At 39.6% G+C, this 22,006-nt stretch overlaps 1 protein-coding gene across 3 annotated transcripts; it reads right to left on the bottom strand.

The window, feature by feature from the left end:
* Positions 1–3,982: 3,982 nt before the first annotated feature.
* LOC121283600 (cytochrome b ascorbate-dependent protein 3) lies at positions 3,983–21,254 on the bottom strand. 3 transcript variants are annotated; one of them, XM_041198357.1, is made up of 7 exons: positions 21,149–21,254; positions 19,965–20,017; positions 18,868–19,061; positions 15,020–15,228; positions 11,751–11,905; positions 7,386–7,557; positions 3,983–5,103 (listed from the first exon to the last, which is right to left on the bottom strand). In XM_041198357.1, the coding sequence occupies exons 3-7, from the start codon at positions 19,052–19,054 to the stop codon at positions 5,083–5,085; spliced, it is 744 nt and encodes a 247-aa protein (XP_041054291.1). In that variant the 5' UTR covers positions 19,055–19,061; positions 19,965–20,017; positions 21,149–21,254; the 3' UTR covers positions 3,983–5,082. The 3 variants fall into 3 exon arrangements, with proteins under 3 accessions (XP_041054291.1, XP_041054293.1, XP_041054292.1); XM_041198359.1 differs by lacking the exon at positions 21,149–21,254 and adding an exon at positions 21,008–21,032; XM_041198358.1 differs by lacking the exon at positions 19,965–20,017 and having other exon boundaries at positions 21,149–21,253.
* Positions 21,255–22,006: the final 752 nt, after the last annotated feature.

Genomic DNA, 22,006 nt, shown 5'->3' with positions numbered 1-22,006 from the left:
CCTTGTTACCAGTGCTGACATCCCAAGAACAAATAAAAAATCCAATATTTCATCATTTCATTGATAATTATTTTGAAGGAGGCTTATTCGGGATAGTGTCACATCTAAATCAAGCATGTTTTTTTTCCTGTGAAATATATGGGAGAACACAAATAGTAGCTTTGAGCCTGCATCACCATTCGACAAGATCACGACTGATCCGATTGCGGCTTTAGCTCCACTTTTCTGGGAGAGTCCTCTACTGGATAAGATGTTCTGTAATTTGAGCCTGTTTTCTGCCATTTGTTCTGGTTAACAGGCAACTGAAAAAGTGAACCGGAATTACCATGGAATGCGGTGTTAATGATGAAATGGTGCCTTATTGGACTTGTACCCTGAAGAGACCAACCATGAAAAGAAAACCCAAAGAAGGGTATATGGCACTGATCATAAAAGCAGAACATTAGCAAACATCATTGTGTGTAAATCTACATTTTTCTGATGTTACTCCAAACATATCAACTGAGCGCCAAAATCTCAGCATTTTTCACTCCGAAAAAGATGTTTTATATCTACCAATCCCAATTTATATTGTTCACCAATAACATATCAACTTGCCTCTTCTATACATCCACCAGAGATGAGTCATTATGGTTACTGGGCACTAACTACTCCATTTTTCTTCATTTTAAGCAAACTATAAGTGCCAATTCCATAATCAAAAAATCCATTATGCAGATTACAACAAAAGATGTACAAGTAACAACCCAACAAAAGCTGCTATCCACTCAAATTACACAATTTACTATTATGGATGTGGTATTAAGCTAAACTAAAAAAATCCAAAGTTGCATTATCCCTCTACTTCATTATTAGAAAACAATTCAGCAAACATCACATCATAAATTGGCTTTTTTGGGAGAAAAACTGATGCATAAAAATGCAACAGTTTGAAAATAACCACTTTAGGGAATTTTGAATTTGTCACCAGGAGCCTGGGTCTTCCACTGTACGCAATCTAAAATGTCACTAACATCTAGCTGGACCATCAGACTTGGGCTGAAAGCTGCATGTTTGCTTAACTTTGCTTATCCTGTTTGTTGATACATTGACAATTATGAAACAGATACATCAGTAATTGATCCTGAAAATATTAACGTATTGAGGAGCTCTTTTTCAGACGTCTCCAAGAACCACCTTGGGAGCTGAATGCAGCTTGCACTGCTGACCTGGCTGTACATCTGTGACAAATAAAACACCACTTATATCAGCATCTGCATTAAACAGTCAGCTTCGAATAAGTTTTGAATGGATCTGCTTCATAATCAAAGCATGGTAGACAAGACTGAAGATAACCACAGATCCATCTCAATTTAGTTTGCTCTGTAGCATACCCAAACCACAAGGCATGGACGGGAACTAAGAAAATTAATGATAAGATTAGATCTGTAAGTGGCACATATCTGTCAAATTGAAAGAATTTATAGGGGAAAACGTGAAGCCTCCTGGAGATGAGTAACCCAACTGCTGGCAAAATCTTCCCAGTTTAATTCTTCTGTGCCTCAAAGCCTATATCCCCTTTCCTGAAGTTTAGATTTAAGCACAATCATATTACTGCCTGTATTTTTTAGGGTTGTGATAGATTGCAGAGTTTCAAATAAATCCTTTACAATGACTTAATTGTACATTTGTTTTCAAGTTTACATAACTCCGTTCCAAATATTACTTAAAATAGGAATGAACTCTGACCCATCCCCTGCATTGTTCATGTGGTTACCTCTAGTATTTAATCTCCCCATCCTCCCCAGGGAATTCTGCCTTGTTGGAAGTACAGTCTTGCAGATGAGATGCTTAACCAAAGCCCTGTCTGTAAAAGATGCCCCAGCAATAATTTTGAAAAGCAGGAGTTCCCCTGTTACATTCTGGTCAATATTTATCCCTCAACCAACATAGCTTAAAAAAATTTGACTCCAGTGCTATTTTTGGACTCTGTACACATTTAAATTTTGACTGCTATTTCTCGCACAAATTCATTGTCTGCAAAGCAATTTGAAGTGTTCTACAGACCTGAAAGGCAGTATATAAGAGTTTCTCTTTAGCTAGTTAAAAAGTTGCTATCATTTTCCATAATCAGCCCTTGCAGTTTAAATTCAATCTAAGCCGGTTTTTGTTTATTTAATATCTGCAAAGATGCCCGATTTGAAACCCTCTAATATCTGCCAAGGTACCCTTTTTAAGAATGGGCCAGGGCAATCACCATTTGAAACCCTGGATCAACACCAGTTTATCCCTACCCTCCGATCTAGCTGACTCTTAAATTGTTCTCTGAGGCAATTAGGGGTGGGCAATAAACGCTAGCTTAGTCAGCGATGCACACATCCCTTGAATGGAAAAAAAAATCTGGTAGCTGTGCGGTCTTTGGCTTTGTTAACCTAGCTGAATTACAAAGTCAATAAAGACCCCTCAGAGAATGAGGCTGGGGAAATAATGGGGAACCAGGAAATGGCAGAGGAGTTGAATAAATACTTTGCATCAGTCTTCACGATAGAAGACACTAATTAGCATACCAAAATACTATATAATCATGGGGTAAAAGGTTAGGGGGAGGGGAGGAAATAAATACAATAACTTTCACTAGAGAAAAAGTACTAGGGAAACAAATGGGCTAAAGGCTGATAAGTCCTCTGGACCTGATGGGTTGCATCCTAGGATATTAAAGGAAATAGCTGCAGAGATATTGGATGCACTCGTAGTAATCTTCAAAGAATCCTTAGATTCTGGAAAAGTCCCAGAGGATTGGAAAACTGCTAATGTAACACCCTTATTCAAAGGGGGAGACAAAAAAACAGGTTAACTATAGTAATTCTGTTTTTGTTTTGGATTTCCAGCATCCGCAGTTTTTTGTTTTTATAACTATAGGCCAGTTAGCTTGACATCTGTCATTGGGAAAATGTTAGAGTCTATTATAAAAGATGATAAAAAATAGGTGGGAAGGTAAGTGGTGAGGATGACAAAGTCTACAGAGGGATTTAGACAGGTTAAGTGAATGGGCAAAAACATGCAGGTGGAATATAATGTGGGAAAGTGTGAGGTTATGCACTTTGGCAGGAAGAACGGAGGAGCTGAATATTATTTAAATGGAGAAAGGCTGAAGAAAGCTACAGCCCAGAGGGATTGGTGTCCTCGTGCATGAATCCCAAAAAGCTAGCATACAAGTTCAGCAGGTAATATGGAAGATAAATGGAATGCTGGCCTTTATTTCAAAGGGAATGGAGTATAAAAATAGGGAAGTCTTGTTAAAACTATACAAGGCACTAGTCAGACCACACAGAATACTGTGAACAGTTTTGGTCCCCTTATCTAAGGGGAGATATATTCGCATTGGAGGGAGTCCAGAGAAGGTTCACTAGGTTGATCCCAGGGATGAAGGGATTTTCTTATGAGAGGTTGAGTAGGTTGGGCCTGTGCTCATTGGAGATTAGAAGAATGAGAGGTGACCTTATTGAAACATAAGATTCTTAGGGCACTTGACAGGGTAGATATTGTTTCCCCTTGTGGGAGACTCTAGGACCAGGCAGCATAATCTCAGAGTAAGGGGGTGCCCCTTTAATACTCAGATGAGGAGGAATTTCTTCTTTCAGGAGGGTAGGCAATCTGTGGAATTCTTTACTGCAGAGGGCTGTAGAGACTGGGTTGTTGTTCAAGGCTGAGATAGATAAATTTTCAATCAGTAAGGGAATCAAGGGTTATGGGGAAAAGACAGGAAAGTGGAGTTGAGAATTATCAGATCAGCCATGATCTCACTGAATGGCAGAGCAGATTCGATGGGCCGAATGGCCTACATCTGCTCGTACATCTTATAACGTCCTAATCCACTTAAATGGTTCTTTTATAAAACAGGATGTAGGTTCTGATGTTGGTGGCCAAGGCAACAAATTGCAGTCTATTAAGTAGATTTGCATAGTATATTGCTGGTTAACAGTAAATACACAGATGAGTGATAAAACATCAGGAATCCTTTATATGGTTGTATACATTAAATACATTGACAAATGATTCTTATATCTAAAACCAATCAAAAACAAAAAATAGCTTTTGGTCATAGTACTAATAGCTTCGCTTCTCTCCCAATAAAGTGATTTCTTGTACTCCAGGAGTACATTAAAAAGGCTGTTGACCCATCAAACAAAGTCAGATAAAGTGCAAGTGTAGAGTGGAGCTCTTACTGCTGTTAGGCAGCTAACTGAACCTACAACAGAATATCATTAAAACTTGTGGATATCTTGTGCAAACATTAATTTTTGAACTGTAGTCAGAACCTAGCTTTGGACAGTAGGGACTACCTACAATCATTACAATCAAGTGCCATAAACATGGAGATTCATCCCAATAATCTGAGCTGGATTCATGTGTAGTCCCAAAATGCTTGGTTAATAATTCATTGCACTGTGGAGCAGAACTTCAAAAAGCTCAGGATTACAATCTAGGTTCTAGAAATACATGTCAATGTGCTGTTCTATTCCATCAACTAGATCAGTTCCTCTTTCCTTAAGTGAAGTGAAAAGCACAGATTTGAAAACCATTTTCTTGGAAAATGCTTTGGTCAATGATAGAAATCTGCTTTAAATGGTGGCTAGTTAACAAGCCTAGAGATTACTTTTTCCAGCAAGCAAAAAAGAGTTCAAGTTTCTTCATTCAAACATGATTTTTTTTTAAAGTAAAGTTGCTGCCTTCAAATGTAAAGTGCAGCACAATGTTGTTAACCAAGTTGGTTATGTGCAGGGCCCAGCTTTTTGAACTGGCTGACTGCAAGTCTAAACTGTAAAGCAGATGGAAAGTCATTCCACTTCTCACCTTTTAGGCATTGCTAGTGACATTTAAATTCATTTTCAAATAAAATATCAACTTGGCCCATCAAATATTTATCTTGCCTGTTCTTAGACTTGGCAAATATTGTAACAGTAAAATTACTTTGAAATCAATGCTTTGGGGGACAAGACCATCATTGTGAGGAATCAGTAGTTCAGTACAGTGGTATATTAGTATGCAAATCTCAAGACTGGCTTCTTCAACTGCATACAGAAGCTTCAGTGATTTCCTCATTTAGTTTTCAGTCAGAAGTGGCTAAAGAAAAATACAAACAAAATTTCAGTCAGCAATTATTAGCTGGCTATACAGATGCATTTGTCAAATGAATAAGTGCAGTTACTGTAGATAATTAGATGGTATTAGATTACCTGGCTGCTGCAGAATGCTTTGTTATAATTATTTGTCCATGTATCATTTATTAAGTGCACTGATAACATCTAGTGACAACGTTCACCCAAAAATCAAATTTTGTTCTTCACCTAACCCCATTTTTTTGTTTAAACCTTGATTTAATGTCTCATCAACAATGGCCAAGACCCAGTTTGAGAGTCAGAATGCAACAATTTACCCTCCATCTGTTTTTTTAGTTAGTGAACTTCTGCTGGAATATTGTTCCACAGAAGCTGGCAGCCTTTGAGACTCCTCAATTAGGCACTCAAAACTACAGTGAATACTGGCAGGATATTCTTATCAAGCTCAATTTTTTTGTCAGCAAATAGTATATGTGCATGCACTGGATGTGAATCAGTCACCCAGATTGATAACCAAGCACAAATTGATCAAACCTGGCACCTTCTGGTCAATAGCTTGGTACCATCCTGCAGGGCATATCTCCCCCAAATAAACCATCAGGGAGACAATATTTGTTAATTAAAATCAGGTAATTTAGCATATATCAAGTTCAAAAATTTGGTTAATAGCTCAAAGTTTAGATGTTATTCTTTCATATTGAAGGATAGTTACTCCTGCCAACAAACTCATCAGCACAGTTCAATATACTCAAGGCAACCTTTACAGTAAGATGCTACTACACATGTCTGGGAGTTACAACCTTGAACAGGTTTTAAAACAGTATATTACATTAGTTTAAACTAAAGGATGAGGAACAGTAATTCTGTACAAGTTGGTTAGCCACACCACATTTTCTGGATCACATAAGCAAGTTAGTTTCTTGAAGGAAATTCATTCAAGATTTTTTTTTAAAATATCATTTGGAACAAGACAAATAACAATATAATAGGAGTCGAAGTTGTTTGTGTATAATTTAACTTTGATATCAAATAAAATTGTGGGTTCTGACAAGCAGCCCGAAAAGCTGTGTTTTTCTTTATTCTCCCATAGGATGTGGGTGTCACTGGCAAGATCAGCATTTGTTACCCTTCAGCAAAGCTAGGCCATTTCAGAAGGCAGTTAAGAGTCAACCACATTGCTGTAGGTCTGGAGTCACATGTAGGCCTGAACAGGTAAGGACAGCAGATTTTCCTTCCCTAACTAGTGAACAAGATTTTTAAATGACACAATCGACAATGGCTGCCATGGTGGGATTTGAATCCTTGTCCCCAGAGCGTTAGCCTGGGCCTCTGGATTACTAGTCTAGTGACGTTACCACTATGCTACCATCTCCCCAGACTTCCACCCTCAGTTTCCTTAACTAATTCAACTGAGTGACTCCAAGGGCAGAATTTGTTGATCATATGGTACAGTACCAACTCATGATGCACAATATCGTAGAGGGCACACCAAATGAAGAAAGTACTATTTTACAAAGACAGGAACATTATATGCATGTCCCTTTATGACTACAAGTTTGACTGCTAGGGTAAAGCAGGTATTTATACAAAAGTTAGACTTGTAGACACTCCCAGTTCCTAGAGAGAGTTTTGTTTTTTGCACATTTGCTTTGTCGCACTAGTTTAATGTTGAAGGAAATGTGCTATAAGGATTTTGTATAATCTTACTTAAATTTGAATTCAACATTTGTTTTGAGGAACGTATAATAAATGTTCCAGAATGACATTTCAATAAAAATTCAGTTTGTTCAAGAATGAGAAGCAGTGAAATAGGGCTATTATATTCTAAAGAACAGGAAGCACATTTATGCATTGACATAGCATGTACTCATCTGCATTCTCTACTTCCATCATGGAAATTTTCACAAAAATGGAAGCCAGATGGAACAAACCAAGAGATTACTCAATTAGTGTGTCTAATTTCATGATACCTTAGGAAATAAACAAGGCTGAGCTTTGCCAATTTTTCAGGTAGGAGGTTATCAAAAGCACAGTCAGCCCAACTCACTCCACAAGGGCTCATGCACCTAGTTGTCAAGATTAACAGAAGTCTGAATATTAGGTTTTTCCACACCCACTAAGAATTTTGTACATGATATAGGAACAATTGAGGGGGTGGAAGGAAGGAAACATTAGAATTTTTGCCCTTAAAATATATCTACCAGTCATTGCAAAACAAACAAATGGGACAAAGACATTGCAGTTTGATTTAGATGATAGTGTATTGAGTTTGTTTGCACAAGGTACCTCTGTGGCATCGCTGGGTGCAGTTGTATGTGCATTTGGTCGCTGCCATTCATGTTTGAGGAGCATCCAGGCTACAGTCAGTGAAAAACACAAGAGTAACACTCCCAAAGTGTTGGCCAAATATGCCTCAGGTGGAAGCTTCTTATAGGGAGCAGTTGAGTTTGGAGCATTGCTAAATGAAAACAAGAGCATTTAAAAAAAACTGCTATTAGAGTAATTAATATTTGAACAGGTCAAAATTATTTGACTTTTCATTTTTGCTTCCCACGCCATCCCCAAAACCATGATTCTGCAGAGAATGGTTTGACAAGTGGGCCTGTTCCCAACCCTCTGGCACCACTGCTCAAGGTACAGATGGTGCACAAAAACATGAGTAAATACAGTTAAACGCTTGACTTGTTTGATTCTCTGTTGAAAAAGTACAGGAACAGGAGTTCAACATTTTTGCTTGAGGGCTACTCCGATTCCTTCGTGAAATTCAGACCCTGTAACAAGTATTTTCTGTACAAGATAGTTCTACAAATAAACAAAAACATACATAATGTGAAACTTGGGATGCTGGTGCTGAGCAACAATTTTAAGATTTGGATATTTCAGTAGCAGAGTAGATTGTGCTCCATTTACCAGATCTACAGATTACGAGGCAGATATCAGACAAAAATAACTTGTTCTAGTTAAAAGTAAATTGATCAAGTAAACAAGGACACTCAATCCCAGCAAGGATATCTCCGCTAAGCTTCCTGACAAGGCTGTGTATTTCCTTACCATAGTTGGTGGTGAGTAAGCTTAGTAAATGGTACTAGATTTAAAGAATAAAGGTGGCTGACAACCTGCCATCAACCCTCTGTAACCTCACCCGCCATGCTAAAGGCAATCGCCCCCATCTTGTGGTAATTAAGAATGGGTAACAAGGAAATAGCAGAGACTCTGAGCAAATATTTTGCATCTATCTTCATGGTAGAAGACAAAGCATTCACGAATAATCAAGGGATAGAAGGGAGTTAGGAGATCAAATCACTGGAGAAAAAGTACTTGTAAAACCATTGGAACTAAAGGCTGACAAATCTCCTGGACCTGATTGCCTGCATGCTAACATCTTAAAGAAGTTGCTACAGAGATAGTGAATGCATTGGTTGTAATCTTCCAAAATTTCTTGAACCTAGAAAGATCCTAGCAGATTGGAAAGCTGAATGTTCGAGAAAGGAGGCAGACAATGAAGGAAATTATAGATGTTCAGCTATTTGGCCAATTAAAAGGAAATAAGTGGACATTTTAGAAAAAAGTCAAGTGGAGTCAATACGGTTTTGAGAAAGAAAAAAGAAATCAAATCATGTTTGACAAATTTGAGTTTGTGGATTTAACAAGCAGGGTGGATAAAGGGAAACTAGGAGATGTCAAGTATTTTGATTTCAAAAAGGCATTTGATAAGGTGTCCCAAAAGATTACTACACGAGGTAAGAACGCATTGTTTTGGTGGTGATATATTAGCATGGAGAGAGGACTAACTAGCAGTCTGGATAAATGGGTCTCTTTCAGGATGGTAAATTGTAATTAGTGGAGTGCCACAAAGGGGCCTCAACTATTTACAATCTATATTAATGACTAGGATGAAGACAGTGTATTGTAGCCAAATTTGCTGACTATACAAAGGTGGGAAAGCAAGTTTGAAGAGGACAAAGGCTGCAAAGGAACAGATAGTTTGAGTGAGTAGGCAAAAAATTGGCAGATGGAGAACTTGTCCCTCATGACAGGTAGAAAAGTAGGTTTAAATAGAGAAATTACAGAATAATGTAATATAGAGATCTGTGTGTCTTCATGACTCAGTTAGCATGCAGGTACAGAAAATAATTTGGATGGCAAATGGAATGTGGGCCTTTATTGCAAGGGGTAGAGTATCAGAGTAAGGAAGTCTTGCTACAACTGTACAGAGCATTGATGAGACTGCACCTGGAGTACTTTGTACAGTTTTGGTCTCCTTACTTGAGACCTACTTGCATTGGAATGTTCACTAGGTTGATTCCTGGGATGAAGGTGGTTGTCGTAAGAGGACAGGTTCAGCCTTTACTCATTGGAGTTTAAAAGAATGAGAAGCTATCTTATTGAAATGTAAGATCCTGAGAGGACTTGAGGGTAGATGCTGAAAGGTTGTTTGTGGGAAAATCTAGAACTAGTGACATATTAAAGAGGTCACCCATTTAGGACAGTTGAAAAAGGAATTTCTTCCAAGGGTCACTAATCTTTGCAATTCTCTACTTCAGCTGTGAAGGAAGAGTCATTGACTATATTCAAGATAGAGATATAGTAGGGGAGTCAAATGTTATGAGGAAAGCAGGAAAGTGGAGTAAAAACCACAATCAGTTCAGCCATGAACTTATTGAATGGTGGAGCAAACTGAAGGGGTATATGACTCATTCCTACTTGTGCAGTTAAGTGGAGACTACACCAGCGTGAAGCAGCCCAGAGCTCTGTGCTGGAAAAGAGTACCAACCCTCCAGATTTGGCCTGGTGTCTCCAGGAATTGAAGATCAATGTCCAGGACACTGCTGTGTGCAATCCTGGAGAAAAATCCAGACAAGATTTTGTCATTTTCTTTGAACAGTTCTCTTTATTAGATAGAAAAGTATTGCAAATGGGAAAAAGGCTTTTTGGCTGACAGTCAAGCATCATCCAATTGGGTAAAGTCTTTTTGCTTTCCAATTGATATAGGAAGGCAGTACATCACAAGGATGGATATGTTGGCCAATGAAAGGCCTGAGTGTGGTTAAGTCATGTGATGAAACCTCCAGGAATGCATTTAATCACTTTTAGCAACCCTAGAAAAGAGCCTGAATATGGGTAAACTCCAGTGAGACACTTGGACACATTTTGGGGTCTGTAATCCTTCAGTCAACATGTACCAATTTCTGCAGTTATGTACAGTGTATGTGAGGAATACAGTCTGGACCCTGAATGTGTTTATTGACAGCAATTTACTGGACCCATTTATCTTCATTTGCCCCTTGGCTCCAGCACCTCGGTTTGGCTCAAGTGAAGTCTATTGGCATCTTCAATTGTTACAAATTTTTGCTTTACTCTGCATCAACATATTCCTTTCTTTGCATGGAGCTTCCCCTCATCTGAGTATCACATTACATGTAAAGTTAATTCAAAAGGGGCCAATGGGATTGGAGGCTCTTGTTCTGTTTTTTCTTTAAATTTAGCAGATTGACAGTTGATAAAGATTTATCACCTGACAACTGAAAATGTCAATGTGCATTTTGCAGTTAAGTATCAGGTGTGACATTAAGAAAATAAAACAAATGGATGAACCTGTGTGCCAGTTTAGCCTGCTTCTCCATTAGAGCCAATCACATAGTCCACCAACTGAAAATGAATTGGTTCTCCACTCATGTGTAGTTCAAGGTGAGGAACAGTGAATAAAATAGAGATTGAAATTATACTCAAGATATTTTGATAATGCAGTTCCCAAGGAGCCACTGGCTGGCATTTCAGTCCAATCACTAATATTCAGCACCAACTTCAGTTTGGCCAAGTTTTTTTTGAAGACTCCTGGTCAAGAACTTCTGGCATAGAGCCATGTCAACACATGCATTTATTATAGTGCCTTTATGTAGTACAACATCCTAAGGCACTTCACAGGAGTGTTTTATAAAATTTGACACTGAGCCAGAGCTATTATGACAGGTGACCTCAAACTTGGTCAGAGGTAGATTTTAAAGCAGCGTCTTAAAGGAGGTGGAAAGGCTTGGGCCCAGGCTGTTGAAGATCTTTCTGCCAATGTTGGAGCAATTAAAATCCAACCACACCTAAAGAATGGTCACTTAAAGTTTGTTTTGGGAAAGGGGATTGGGAAGTGTATTTGGATCTTCCCTTCACATTCCATCTCCCCAATTCTTACTATTTATTGGCTGGAACTTAATCTATTTTTGCCTCGACTCATCTGAGAATCTGGCATCTGCATTTCAGTTACATAAGCAGCAGCGACCTAACTCCACATTCAAATAGTCATTCATAAGAACCTGCTTAGAAGGCTAGTTCAGCTTTCTGGCTAAGCAGGATATCAGGGCCAAGCACAATTCAGTTATCACTGACACTTCCAGCAGGGGTCACTGGATAGTAATCAGAATTTGGAAACCAGGCCGATTTTGCCCCCATCTTTAGGACACTCCAAATCAATATCATTCAGTTTCAGTAATGAGTTTAGCTACTCCCTGTGCAGATCTGCTATTGTCTCGTAAGAATCTGAATGATGTCAGAAGATTGACAACAGTAATTAGTATGAAGGGGAAAGAGTATGAAGTGGCTGTAATTATGGCTTCAAACAAGGGGGATATTTTATTCTTTTAAACCTTAAAATTTACTTACAGTACAAATATTAACTTTTCATTAATTCCTGACAGAGAAGCAGCAATAGTCATTGCCAAGATGCAAAGTCCAGAGAAAACATGCAGGTCTTTGTAAGCAGCTCGAAGCCAGAGAGGTGTGCAAGGCAGCAAAAATGCCAGGAATCCCAGCAGCCACTGTAGATCAAAAGGAGGAACACATTAGATCATCACAAAAATGAAACCAATGGCACAACCTACATCTTGTACTTGTTTGACCAGTCCCTCATGAGCCAGAAACCATATTCCAGGTTTGTCCTGGTTAGTGGACTTTAGTGATGTAGTTGTCAGGGGGAGAGGGTTTACAACTGGCAGTGTTAGTTGAGTAATCATGTTGGCTAGGACATGAACACTGCTCTGCAGATGTGAATAGAATCTTGCATCTTATTGCAATGAGCACCTCAGGTAATACAATGTATTGCATTGGGGCATTAGTCTAGATCTGTGTTCAAGTCCAAATTTGAAGCTTGCACTCTAATTTATGGGGTAAGGGGAGTGCTGATCATACATTATATGCACTAGGATGGAAAAAGTATAGTCAAGTTGGAGTAGCAAAAGCACTCCAGCCATCTAACGAGCAGAGCTGCACAAGTGGAAATCACTGCAGACATGGATGGTGAAAGCAAAGGGAGCATGACCTTGTTACATGATATACTAGAGGGGAATTTCAGTAGAACATTATATATCCTATAAATGTTAATCAGACAGGTCATCTTAAGATGAATGGTATATAAAAGGCAACATCAGAACTACAAAATGTCTGCTCACAATCTCAATAGTAACAAGACAAAACAATTCAGTTGAAAGTCTTATCCAAACTACTTGCTTAGTAGTTTTAGAATCTTTGTTACTTGTAATTATCAAAATTTTAAGACAGCTAAAGTTCCTTGCCTCCAAATTGTGCTGTCTTCTCTTGAAAGGATTGACTCATGCTAGTGACCAGTAGATATTCTGATACTTCACCCAACTGTGCAGGTCATTCATTTAGGCTTTGAGCAGGTGTCATCAAGACATCACTGCCAAGTGATTTTTAGTCAGTGGTAGGACATGCATTCAGTAGTAATCAGGAGCAGTATCATGGCTGATGTTCAGGTTCAGTGAATAAAGGTTCTATTGCAAACAAGGGTATCAAAAGTGGAAGTGAGAAGTGGTTTTGCAGAACTATTGTGATAAATGAAATTGTAAGCTAGGAGGGAAGTTGCCAATTTGGAGATTTCCCCCTGGGGAAGATATAGAAGGAAGAGGCGGGATGCACATGTAGGGGCAGTAGTTTAAGGATAGAAAGCACATGAGTAGAGAATCCACACTAACAAGATCAAGAGGGCAGCCATGGCCAAGTGCTACAGTGATTACAATACATAGAATATAAAGCATAGGAACAGGTAGGGGCAGTGGTTTAAGGATCCACAATAACAAGATCAAGAGGACAGCCATGGCAAGGGTTACAGTGATTACAATACATAGAATATAAATCATAGGAACAGGGTCATTTGTCGCCACTGATGTATGCTGGATACGCAACTCCATATACGTCATTACATTTTTAGGCGCATTCCCTTTTCACCTATGAACTTACCTAGTTTCCATTGGGAAACTCCAAGCTATTTGTCTCAACTACTGTGGTAGGGTGTTCCACATTCTAACCACTCCAGGTTAGAGAAATTCTCATCTCCCACTAGATTTATCAATAACTAATTACGGCTTAGTTCAATTCTCCCACAAGTGAGAACATTTTCTCCACATCTACCCTTTCCAATCCATCAATTTTAAAAACCCCTTTTCCAGATCAATCTTTCCAGATAGTGCAAAAAGATTTACAGGGATACCAGTTGTTCCAGTGCTTGTCCTTTTTATAGTTAGAGACTAGACTATGCATTGTGGCCTGACCAGAATTCTATGCAAGTGTAACATTACTTCCAAATTCCATACCAGTTACTCACTTTGTATATTTGCTAACATTTCTTTTTCCAATATTTGGTGATCTATAGTATACCCCCATTACAATGATGGATCTCATCTTTTATCTCAATTCATGTTGATTCTGTATCTATTTTATTGCTAGTTGCATCTTTGCTATTTATGAGTACAATTACTTTACCTCCTCTCCTTCCCATTTAATATTCAGCAATAATTATCAATCCTGTTTCATAGCCATCTTTGCTGTCTGTTGCATCTGAAGAGGAGTTGAGGGAAGAACTGGTGATCAACTAATTCAGAAGAGAGGGCAAGGGGAAATTGAGAAGAATACCATGGAAGTAAAATGGCCATGTGAGATCGCAAGATTGAGATAGCCATGAATATGGACAAAAATGCTTAGAATGGAGGGGAGTTTGACAGGGGTGGGAGGGATGAAGAATCAGTGTAAAGGCGGAGACAAGAGCTCAGGTTTTTAAAACAAGAGGAACAAACTAATGTGTTTGTAGGATAAAGTACCAGAGGGAGTGACTGACTTTCAGACAAATTTTAGGCTTAAAGAAAGTCTAGGGTAGCAATAGGAGTTCAGGCAGCTTATGGTTATTGTAGGGATGCAGGGTCAAAATACTGGTGTAAAGAAAATAAAAGATGCATGAACTGAGAAAAAAGGAAACAGGGGAGAAGGGCCAAAGTGGGAACAGAAAAATGAGGCGAGTATTGTTCAGGCTCAGAGTGGCAGCCAAAAACATATGTGAATAGACAAAGGAAATTCAACTTAGAGGCATGGCTGATTGCAAACAGTAGGGAGAAGACAAGGAGGAGCCTGAAATTAAAGAACACAGCCTTACCTGAGTGTTCAGAAGTATAACAATTAGAAAAAGGTGTTGCTGTACAACCCAATAGCTCAAATATCCTCATGCAAGAATGGCCTAGGTACTCGGCAGTTTTGATCATGTGGAAGAGGGGGCCTCATACAAGCCTAATCCTCAATGTTAACACTAACACATCAAGAGTTTGTAGAGTAACTAAAACTGGGAACTTCTCTCCCCTTAACACCAGGGAAACCAGACCAAATGTAGCAGCTTTATTGCAGCCCCAGTGAATCTGAATCTATTGCTGTCAGAGTTCTATGATATTCTGCTCTACATAGTCAAATACCTGCAGTCCATTGATTGAAAAAAAATACAAATAGTTAAGGCATTATCTTAGCAGAAATTAGGTCAACTTTAATGGTTGTGGGAGTAGGTTAGCAAGTTATTTTTTGCCAATACAAGAAGTTATTTTGAAAAACGTGTTTATAGGAGAGGTCTACAATAAATACATTTTAGCACTGCTTACCTGCAAGCCAAAGAGAATGACTGCTGCAAATCCCACCCAGCTATGCATAGAATACAAGTTGGGAATATGCATCTTATTGTGGAACCCAAATGCTGCTAGTAACCCAATGACAGCAAAAAACAATGCACCAAGGTTTAGTGTAGCATGAACTGACTTTAGGATCAACTTGTTGCTGGACCAGGTGAAGGGCAATCTGTATACAAGAATAGCTGGAAGAAAGGAACAGGTTACAGTTACTCCTCTATCCATACAATGTACAGGTTAATTTCCTGGTGGATTTTAAAGCATTTACCCAAATGGGCTGGGGTTTTCCACTTATGCTCACTGACTTACAATTTTCTGCTCAAGATAAAGGCTGGTGAGCACCCATACCCACTTGGTGCTGTACACACATGCACTTCCCCTCTTAAGTCAGACCAGAACCAGTCAGGGTGGAGAAAATGGACAAGGCTCAACTCAGTATAGCACCACCGGTAACTTGCGAACATCAATACCCTGTTCCCTTCAGGTTAAATCAATACAAGAACTAAACCCACCCTGTTGGTCACTCAGGAGGATGTTCCATGTGTGGATGATCAATGTCACCTGTTATTAGTCTTGAGTTGCTGCCCCATTGCTAAATATGTTTCACATGGTGCAAAAAGAAATATTTGTGACATTTGCATGTACTGGAAGCTACATATTCATACACAGGGCCCTGTTCTTTGTAGGCAGAAAGAACATGTACACACATGGCACCTGTTTCAGCTAAACAAAATAAGTGACAGCCATTCGCTGACTCATTCTTCAGGGCAATGCCTTGACCAATCAGGGTCAAGCTGCCTGGTTTAAATTTCAAACAATGCTTGGCAGCTGACTGTCAGTCACCATCATTGGTGTATTCTCAATGGCAGCACCTCTACTAGAGTCTACTTGCTAGCCAACCAATCAGCACTATATTCACATAAAAGAGTATAAATTGTTGTTTCCCCTTATATTGGTGACCTTGTGAAGAGTCCCAATGAGTGCTAGATGAGAAGCTCAGACTTGTCTCTTTCAGCAATACGCAAGTTCTGTACTAGCATAAATCTATTTTAATAGTAATTTGGAAGTTCATTTGTGATAGTCTAATAAAAGTTCAGTTCCTGTCTGAGACGATGAAGATCAACTAACAAAGGGTCACCATAATTGAGAGAAGGTGAATTGTTTTCTCAAAAGAGAGAGGCAAGGATTATATGATGTGGCATAGCAGGATCACCCAGTGAGAATATTAAAAGATAAAGCTAGCATTGATAGGAAATAATTATGGAAAATACTTGAGCTACCAGGCTCCCAGTGAAGGACTGACCAACTACACAAGCATGCACTGGGCAATTTGGTGTTAGGACCATTTAGTAACAGGTACAAGGCCCAAAGCATTCAGCTGCAGAAGAGAAGTGCAGCACCAGGAAGGGATAAACACTCTTGAGAAATGCCAAGTCTCACATCCATACCAACATAGGATTTAGGAGTAGGCCATTCAGCCCTTCAAGCCTGCTCCACCATTCAATAAGATAATGGCTGATCTGGTTGTGGTCACAACTCCACTTTGCCATCTGCTCCCCGTAACTCTCGTCTATCAGAAGTCTGTCTAACTCTGCCTTGAATAAATTCAATGACCCAGCCTCCATTGCTTTCTAAGAAGAGAGTTCCACATACTAACAACCCCTTGGGAAAAAAAAGTATCTTAAACAGTAGGCTTCATTCACTGTGTCCCCTTGTTCTAGTCTCTCCCACAAGTGGAAACATCCTCATGATATCCTGTAGGTAGTAGCAGTGTGTACTGGTGGAAAACAGAATATTTAAGATGGTGGAGCAAGTGCCAGTCAAGCAGACTTCACTTCTGTGTGGCACTGAGCTTCAGTGTTGTTGCAGCTGCACTCAGCCAAATGGGGTGTACACCTGAGGAAAGTAGGGAGTATTCCATCATAGGCCTGACTTGTGTCTTCTGGATGGAGCAGTTTTGGGGAGTCAGGAAGTGAGTTACTCTCAGAATTGCAAGCATATGATGTACTATTCTAGCCATTGTATTTATATTGGCTGATCCAGTTCAATTTTTAGCCAATGGTAACCCACAGGATGTTGATGATGGGGAAATCTCAATGGTAATGCTGTTGAATGTCATGGGGAGATGGTTAGAGGTGGTCATTGCCTGGCACAAACTTGCCACATATCAGCCCAAACCTGAATGCTGTTTAGGTCTAGCTGAATATGGACACAGACTGCTTCGTTAGCAAAGGATTTGCAAGTGGAACTGAATATCCTTACTTCTTATGTTATGATGAAGGGAAAGTTTTTATCTACCACCCTCCCTCAACTGATGAATCTGAGCTCTTCCATGTTTAACACTATTTAGAAGAAGCACTGAGGGTAGCAAGGGGACAGAATGTACTGTGTGGCCAGCTGAAGATAGTTGAGCCTAGGACACTGCCCCAAAAACTCCTGCAGCAATGTCCTGGGACTGAGATAATTAGCCTCCTAACAGTTTTGTTATTTGCAATGACACGCTGGGCAGCCGTTATTGAACATGGGGTGTTTGTAGAGCCTCCTCTCATCAGTTGTTTAATTATTCAGCACCATTCATGACTGGATGTGGCAGGAGTGCAAAGCTTTGATCAGAGCCATTGGTTGTAGGATCACACAGCTCCATCACATGCTGCTGTCACTGTTTAGTATCCTTGTAGTCCTGCATTATATCTTTAGAAGTTGCAGATTCTTAGCTATGCCAGATGCTGCATCTAGCATGCCCTCCCATACTTCATTGAACCAGGGTTGGTTCCCCCACCTTGATTGTAATAACAGATTGAGAGATATGCTGGGCCAAGAGGTTAGAATACAATTCTGCTACTGCCCCACAGCACCTCATGGATGCCCAGTTTGAGCTGTTGGATCTGTTGAGAATCTATACCATTTAGCACAATTATCCTCAATGTGAAAAATGGGACCTCATCTCCACAAGGATTGTGCAGCAGTCACACCTACCAAAACTATCATGGACAGATGCATCTGCAGCAGATAGATTGGTAGAGTAGGTTTTTCCCACTTGTTGGTTCCCTGACCATCAGCTGCCAGACTGGGTCTGCAGCAATGTCCTTCAGGACTTGGACAGTAGTGGTGCAACTGAGCTACACAGTACATTCTGTCCCCTTGCTACCCTCAGCGCTTCTTCTAAATAGTGTTCAACATGGAAGAACTCAGATCCATCAGTTGAGGGAGGGTGGTAGATAGTAATCAGCAGGGCGTTTCCTTGCCTGTGTTTTACCTGATGCATGAGACTTAATGGGGTCCAGAATCAATTTTGAGGACTCAGGCCACTCTTTCCTGAGTGTATACCTCTTGGGCCACCACCTCTGGAGGTGGTGACCTGCTGATGGGATAGAGGAGTCAGGGACATTGGCTGCAAGGTATGATTCCTATATCAGGTTGCTTGACAAGCTTGTGGGACAACTCTCCCAATTTTGACATCCCCAGATGTTAGTGAGGACTTTGCAGGGATGACTGGGCAACATTTGCTTTTGTTGTAATTGGGGCCTAGGTTGATGCCATGTGATTCCTCTTTATTCAACTTTTCTGCAGCAGTTTGGTACAACCTTGTACCATCAGAGACTGCAACTATGGTGACACGATATAGCTAGATTGAATGGAAGGTGTAGACTATAGCAATTTACAGATGCTAAGTATTAATGTAAACAATCAAAAATTATGCTTATAATAAGTTTGAAAGGTAGGCTAGTCTCACCTATGCAAATAATACAGTGCAGCATTTAAATATCAAGATGAAATGGTAGCTCCGGAAGCAAATCAACTAGAAAAATGTATTCCGAGCTTACCATTCCCATAAAGGACAACAAGCCCAGTCACCATGCAGACAGGATGCCAATTAAACATCTTCGCTGTTCCATCCCAGGCAAAGCCTCCTCTGTAGCCCTTACTCCATGTAGTCACAAATATTATACAAAGTAGACCAAAGAGGAGAGACAAGGTGTAGACAAGATAAAACACATTGCTGCTCTTCATCTTTGCCCTGTACAACAAAAATAATAAAAGTTATTGTTCATTTTCCACACATCTCTCAAAGTTGCTGACTTGTGCCAAAGTACAGAATCAAGAAAAGTGGGATGGGCTAGTCAAGTCAATCATTACTATAAACAATTTGTAAAGTTAGTTTCACAAACCAACTCTGCCACTTTCACCTATGGGAGTTCAATTATTTATTCAATTCCATACATAACTCAAAGTTGGACATATGCAATTTGCCTCCCTTCAGAAAGTTTACCGACTTTCCCTGGGATAGGATTCCATTTGGCTGGTGTCCCTCCTGTAACTTCTAAATGCCATTGTCAGCGTATAAACTAAGTCAGCAAATTTTGATATTGGGGCTGAGGAAGGAAAAAAGAGGCATAAAATCCATTTCTAGAAAAGGGCAAAGGAAAAAAATGGATGATGGAATTAATGTACATGGATAACTTTCCTATGGTGGGACAGAATTGAACAAGGGAGTATAACCTTAAAATTTAAGCTAAGCAGTGGGTGGGGGAGGAGGGGGATGTCAGGACACAGATGTCCCTACAAAGGGTAGTGGAAATCTGAATATCTCAACACACAACATAGATGAGAGTATCAAGTTTTACAAGATCAAGACAGGTAAATGGAGTTAAAATATCGATCAACCATGGTGGAACAGACTCAAAGAGCCAAATAGCCCACATTTCTCCCAGATTGGGGAGGTGAAAATTTGGAACATGGATCAATTGTAGTATTTAGAAGTAGTACCCAGCTAAAAGCAACTGAATAATTAGACATATCAAATCCCAACTTTCTGGTCCACATGGTTCAATGCAACAGTCTTTATACAAATTCAAGTTTTTGGACATAATCACTCTAGATAAAATTTAAGTATTTTTGCATAGTTACATATTTCACTTACCCCAAGACCTTCCTAAAATAGCCACAAAATACAAGATTTCTGTCAGAATTTCACTGTAAATACAAATGTGGAACAAAGTTATTCAAGAATCCAAAAAGAGGAGTGTTTACATATCCATTTGTAGAACACAAGGCAGTGAAGGACTATAAACATAATTTTAAATTCACTAAATAGAAATATTGAACTGCAGGGGAAATTGCACATTTTGATGTATTTTTGAACTTTACAGACCAGAAAGTCTTTAGCCCTGTGCCAAGTTAGCCATTGGAGTAGCCACTATAGCTCCTTTTGTACTGCACACGATGCACATATGCCACTAGCACCCAATAGAAGCAACATTGCTGTCAACCCAAAACTAAACTTGCCAAATTCCAAGAGTAGATCATGTTTCCAATTATAGAAGGGATTCAGTAATAACACAAGAAATAGGAGGAGCAAGCCAATAAGACCTTCAAGCCCACTCCACCAATGAGATCGTGGCTGATTTCCAACACAATACTCACATCCCTTGATGTTTTTAAATATGTAGAAATCTATGGATCTTGAGTCTTGAACACACCCAAAGGATATAACTGACGTCCTACAATTTCCCTTATAGGAGCAGGTAAAGGCACTGGTCATATGATTTATAAAGTATAATTTTTGGCAATCAGAACTTACAAAGTGCATTGAAGCCATTAATATTTTGCAGTTAACATATATAGAAACTGATGTCGAGTATCTGCATACCAACTACAGTGTAGCTGCAGTTTTAAAAAATGTTCCTAAATCATCTTTTTAAATCGATAAAACCAATGCACATTTTGTTGTGCATTTGAGAAAGCTCTAGGGACCTTTCGCTAACAGTCCATTAAGTGACACACTTAACAATGGTATGAAATTGATCATTAAAATGTTCCATTTGTTCGTGACAGCAGCTTGTACCAATGATATTGGAATTTAAAGGAGAAATCGCGATCTTGAAAGTTTCGAACTTCACAGAAAATAGCCACTTCCGCTTGAATTCCACATGCAGCAATAAAATCGGCTTAACAGGAAGCTACCATTCTGTCGAAGGGTCATGAGGACTCGAAACGTCAACTCTTTTCTTCTCCGCCGATGCTGCCAGACCTGCTGAATTTTTCCAGGTAATTCTGTTTTTGTTTAGGAAGCTACCATTCTTTCCCAGAATTATAGTTTCTTACCTTACACCTCCCTTCTCTAGAATTAAAGCTAGCCTGACGACCTTCAAGCATATCCTCTAAGCAACTCAGATCACATTCCGCATCTAACACGCAAGCGCATCGAGCACATTGCATTCGGGGTATTGTAGTCCTAAGGACCCAATAGAACGCCAACTCTCACAATGCAATGATAAAAACAAAAAAACTGCGGATGCTGGAAATCCAAAACAAAAACAGAATTACCTGGAAAAACTCAGCAGGTCTGGCAGCATTGGCGGAGAAGAAAAGAGTTGACGTTTCGAGTCCTCATGACCCTTCGACAGAACTTGAGTTCGAGTCCAAGAAAGAGTTGAAATATAAGCTGGTTTAAGGTGTGTGTGTGGGGGGCGGAGAGATAGAGAGACAGAGAGGTGGGGGCGGGTGTGGTTGTAGAGACAAACAAGCAGTGATAGAAGCAGATCATCAAAAGATGTCAACGACAATAGTACAATAGAACACATAGGTGTTAAAGTTAAAGTTGGTGATATTATCTAAACGAATGTGCTAATTAAGAATGGATGGTAGGGCACTCAAGGTATAGCTCTAGTGGGGTTTTTTTTTGTAATGGAAGTAGGTGGGAAAAGGAAAATCTTTATAATTTATTGGAAAAAAAAGGAAGGAGGAAACAGAAAGGGGGTGGGGATGGGGGAGGGAGCTCACAACCTAAAGTTGATGAATTCAATATTCAGTCCGGAAGGCTGTAAAGTCCCTAGTCGGAAGATGAGGTGTTGTTCCTCCAGTTTGCGTTGGGCTTCACTGGAACAATGCAGCAAGCCAAGGACAGACATGTGGGCAAGAGAGCAGGGTGGAGTGTTAAAATGGCAAGCGACAGGGAGGTTC

The sequence above is a fragment of the Carcharodon carcharias genome, chromosome 10, assembly GCF_017639515.1.
Source record: "Carcharodon carcharias isolate sCarCar2 chromosome 10, sCarCar2.pri, whole genome shotgun sequence".
Classification (NCBI taxonomy): Eukaryota; Metazoa; Chordata; class Chondrichthyes; order Lamniformes; family Lamnidae; genus Carcharodon; species Carcharodon carcharias.
This window is presented reverse-complemented; position numbering and strand designations above follow the sequence as displayed.